This window comes from Grammomys surdaster, unplaced genomic scaffold, assembly GCF_004785775.1.
Source record: "Grammomys surdaster isolate TR1022 unplaced genomic scaffold, NIH_TR_1.0 99, whole genome shotgun sequence".
NCBI lineage: Eukaryota > Metazoa > Chordata > Mammalia > Rodentia > Muridae > Grammomys > Grammomys surdaster.
The window spans coordinates 7,521,411-7,526,534 of NW_021604578.1; the positions used below are offsets into that span (position 1 = coordinate 7,521,411).

Below are 5,124 nucleotides of genomic sequence, written 5' to 3' on the forward strand. Positions count from 1 at the left end.
GCTCCTTAAGAAAACATTTTGTCAGGTAGTCCTGCCTTTAGGTGTTTAGGAGCCTGAAGTGCAAACCAGGCATTTTGTTCTTACGTCTATATATTCACAAATAACTTCAGTTACCCGGTGATTAAGAACATTTACTCTTGCAGTTATCTTGTGTAGGGCGCGGCTTGAATCGCCATTACACCAACAGTTCCCTTATTCCGCTGGTCGGACGCGGGTAGCGACAATCTTGGGATTTCGTAACCACATGGTAGCTCACAACCATTTATAAGTCCAGTTCCAGGGGACATCGCGGACACCAGATACCCACGAGGTGCACATACATACATAAAGGTTAAGTCACTTATACACACATAAACTAAATGTGTGTGTGTGCGTGCGTGCGTGTGTGTGTGTGTGTGTATACACCTCTTTGAATGGGTTCGCTAGCTCTGAGGTCCAGGCTAGGGCTGGAATTTGACTGGGAAGAGTCCAGCTGAGTAGAGGCGGCCCACTCCCGGGGCGCATTCCTAGAGGCCAGGATGCCAGGAAGGAAGCCCAGTGACCCTTCTCGGACAACCAAGACCACTGTGCACATGGGATCGAAAACGCACTGAGAGAGCGGGCATCGCGGGTTGCTCTACCTCTGAGCGCCCAGGCGGCAGGAGCCTCGCAGAGTGGGACACCCAGGGCGGAGGCCCTGAGGGCGGGACAGCGCAACCCGGCTCCTCCCTTAATTGAGCGGACCGAAGATTCGACCCTCCTCTTCCACGCCTTCCTCGTCGCCGCACTACAGAGCAGCCTGCAGGGTGTGTGTCGGCGATGGCGCCGCTTCGTTCCCCGGATTGAGATGAACCTAACCTACAGTCCGAGGTGAGAGGGTGGAATGGCGGGATCTCACTACTTCCCTCAGCCCTCGCTGCTGCCAAAGCTGCTAGGCCCAGCCAGCGGGTTGAGGCGGGCGGGCCGTGAAGGCGGAGCCTGAAGTAGGTGAGGCCAGGGGATGCCCCTAGCTGAGGCGAGCAAGCCTAAGGGGCAGGGCCTGAGGTGGGTGGAGCCTAGAACACCCGGAGGTTTAAGGAAAGGGGAACCTAAAGTGGGTGGAGCCCAAAGTAGGCGGAGCCCTGAAGCTGAGGGTCGCTGAGGAGATTGAGGCTATTGGGTAAACCAGACGCCCACCTTACGGGGGCGGGACCTGTGGCCCCTTTCCCAGCGTGCGCGGCGCCGGTGGGTCTCACGCACGCCTTTTTCCTTTAGTAAGTCGGCTCTTCCGAGGATGCCGGAGCGGAGCAAATAGAAACTTACAAAGTGGAGGTGTGGCCTTTCCTCACCCGGGTCGTAGTTAGGTGCTTGCACTTCCTCAGAAAAGCCAAGGATTTTTCTCACTAATGCGTAGAAACGAGCAGAAAATAATTGCTCGGGGTGGGTCGCCGTGGGCCTGTCCCGGCTGGCGTTTCGGAGCGTGCTGCTGATCTGCTGTCAGTCTACGCAGTAGAAGACTCAGCTGAAAGCCGTTTTTTCAAAACCTGAGACACAAGCGCTTTCCCGAAACGTCACACTACGGAGACGTGAATTCGGTTGCATTGTCAAAGAGAAAGTTTCGTCCTTATTGTTCAGAAACAATATTGTTCGTTAAAAAAAAAATAGTTCTGGAAGTAAAAGTGATACAGCCAAAGAAGTTACCACTCCTGGGAGAGAATATGACAAGGGGTGTGGATTTGGCTTAAGTATGCCTTTGAAAAGAACACGGCTATGAGAAAAAGTGTTTACAAAGATTCTTACTTGACAACATTCAAGTAGCTATTGAATGGTTCCAGGGAAAGCTGAGCTACATTTCTGCTTCCGATCTTTCCGTTTACAGATTTAGTACCATGGGCAAGTTCCCTAACATTTCCATGCCTAAGTTTCTTTGCAAAAAACACATGTCGAACTCTGGCTACTTGGATGGTCATTGTTGGGCGTTAGAGATTGTTGAGCTTACCCAAAGAATTGCTTTTGAATGGCTTTTTCTAAGGTCTTAGTTTTAGCATGGCGTGGTTTATTATTAGGGGCAATAATCCAGGAATCATCCAGAACACTGACTTTAGTCGATTGATGGGTATTAAATGGAAACTTTCAGATTCTTCAACACATTGCAGAGGACCCAAAGATAAAATTATCGCAGCTGAAGTTGTACTAGGAACATTACCAAAGGTTTCCCAGTTTCTCTAGTTTTAAATGACCGTAGTAAACAATCAAATCTCTAGACTGTCTCCAGAACCTGCTGAGTCAAAATATTAACACCTTCGGGGAGTTCAGCATCAAAAGGTAAAAATGGGTATCAACAACAAAATGTCTTTAAACCAGAAGACATTTCTTTGTAAGACGTTGGGTTTAAGTGTCTGCAGGAAGATGTTTCTTGTCACTGAAGATCTGATACCAAAGGAGCAGAATCGATATATCTTGGTAACAGCTCAGTACTGCCCAAAATTGCTTGTCTATCCCTGTTATCAGAGTAAATGTTTGAATTTAAAATCCAAGTTTCCAGACTTTTAAAAATTGTAATTTCATAATTAACCCTATAAATCACATTATGTGTTGAAAAGTATGCTGTAATGTTTGGTGAAATAATTGCATTTTTAAGGCCATCTTTTTGGTCATGAGACTCTCCCAATAAATATGTTCTCCTTTCCTTTGCCAGTAAAAGAAAACAGCATGAAGATCAGAGTAATCTGTTCTCATATAAGTCTTCTGCACTAGTCATTAACAAAATACACTTTTAAAATACTCTCCAAGGGATATCAAATTAGACTAAATATATGTGTATGCATATATGTGTGTATAAACCTTTGTAAAATTGTGCCTAAAGAATGTTGTTCATATTATCGTTAAGATAATTAGATTCTGCCTGCTATGTGGACTGTTGGTTCTGTGCTTCATCATCTGTTAGGAACAAACTCTATAAAGAGAAAATTCCTTCAAGAAACATGACATTCTAGATTGGAAATTAACTGTTTAAGAAGATGAAAGAACATGTGTTAAAGTATCAAAATAAGTGGCACACGCCTTTAATCCCAGCACTTGGGAGGCAGAGGCAGGCGGATTTCTGAGTTCGAGAGTTCGAGGCTACCCTGGTCTACAGAGTGAGTTCCAGGACAGCCAGAGCTACACAGAGAAACCCTATCTCGACACCCCCCCCCAAAAAAAGTATCAAAATAAACCCATTATTTTATGCAATTAATACACACTAATGAGTTATTCTTAAAGATGGAGGGATTAAAACAGACTTCTATTTTAGGTTTATAATTAAGAATCTCCTTACCAGCATAGTTTAGTTTTACATGTTGCTATCTATGCCTTTGCCTTGTTGTATCATAAGTATGACCCAATCTTTTTTCACTCCATTGGAAACTCATTAGTTTTATTTGCCTGGATGGGATGCTCGTTAATGGAAATGACAAAGGAATATCAAAAATTGTATTCAGGCAACTAATGTCCATATTCAAACTCAGCTATAAAAGGTAGAACCATATTTGACATAGAGATTGTGGCTTAACCATTTATACACTAAATACAATCCATTTAGAGGGCTGCTATGTGACAATGTAATTGCCTGGTTGGTAGACAAAACCTTTTGAAAAGAAATTGCACTTGTAGGGTTCATTTTGTGGTTTTGGATTCTTTAACATACAGCAGAACACTCTTTTAGCTAATGCTTTCAACTCTTCTTGCAACAGGAGAGATCAACCTGGCCCTTTAAGAATGAATGGCAGTACATGGTTAATATCAGAAATTCACAATCCACCAGTTATAGGACAGTATGTTGACAATTGTCCAGACAGTAAGTTGACCTGCCCGGGCTTTTGACAGGAGGTACAACAATGGCTAATTGTTCTTCATCACCTGACTGAGCACAAAGCCAGTTGAGTAACAGTTTGAGGAGCTGCAACTTGAGAAAAGGTATCTTTCAATAATTTGGAAATTTTAAATGATTTGATTACCGGTATTGTAATATAGTGTTACATAGTAACCACTAGACTAGTTTCCCCTTTCCTTGTGCTGCTAAGTTTGTAAGTCATCCATTTATTGGCTTGATTTCCCACTGGAAAATGCCTGATTACCTGGCTACATTTAGAAGTAGCAGGCCTGGTTCCTTTATTTAACCAAATGACTGGAAACCTTAGTTCCTGATATTTAAAAAAAAAAAAAAAAAAACAGACAAAAAATAAAAAACAATGAAGCCAAGCATGGTGGTGTATGATTATTATTCCATCACTGGAAGGCTGAGGCAGAAGGATCAGAGTTCAAGGTCAGCATGAGCTACATAAGAAGACCCTCTTGAACAACAAACAGAGATGAAACATACATTTTTACTATATAGGTTTATGTGTAATCTAAACACATATACTTAGTATGTTAAATTTGTATTTTACTGAATATTAGTATTATTTTGAGTATGTTCTTTGGAACATATTCATTAGCAAAACCACACATTAATCATAATATCATTGGTGATTTTTACCCTCACCCTGTGTCGTGGCTTTTTCTCTAAAATGCGCCTGCTCCTAGACACAAGTCTGTTATCAGGAATTTGATGTGCCTGCAGTTTTCCCTAGAGAACTGAAGCAAATTTCCCAAACACTGCCTGCAGCTGCGACAAAGGTCAGCCTTTTAAATCAGCATGTCCAGTGTTCTACGTTACACTACACTTGAAAAATAAGATTTCTAAGAAAAATCTTTATAGAATTTGAAGCACCTTTTTCTTTTTAGTAAAAACTTGATGGACCAGAGGTGGTTCAGTGACAGAGTACTTGTTTGGTATGTTGTAGACTCCAGGCTTAATTTCTAGAATCGTTTAAAAAAAATTAGATTTTTCTAAGAAGTTATTGTGCTCTCCAGGGTTTTTGTTTGTTTGCTCGTCACTTCTTTGAGTTCCTACAGAGCAAATGTTTTTAGACTTAACTGAAGTAAGGATTCTTTTTTATGTGTTTGTTGATGTTATACATATGCCCCAATTTCAAGGTAAATGATATTGGCTTCATTTTAATTTCAAATTTATAATACAATTCCGAGTTTTAATTGGTTTTCATAACATTTACTAAAACTGGGTGTTAGAAACTGAGTGAGTCTTGAAGAACAGCAAAATGCTCTTCTGAGATCTCTCTCCTC

The 5,124-nt window shown here is 41.9% G+C and overlaps 1 protein-coding gene across 1 annotated transcript; it reads left to right on the forward strand.

Annotated features, from left to right (window-relative positions):
* The first annotated feature begins 518 nt into the window (after window positions 1–518).
* Window positions 519–3,822, forward strand: Setd9 (SET domain containing 9). Its single transcript, XM_028783356.1, is given in 5 exon segments — window positions 519–532; window positions 778–849; window positions 3,286–3,371; window positions 3,374–3,441; window positions 3,682–3,822. Coding segments are annotated over 5 exon segments (381 nt in total).
* Window positions 3,823–5,124: the final 1,302 nt, after the last annotated feature.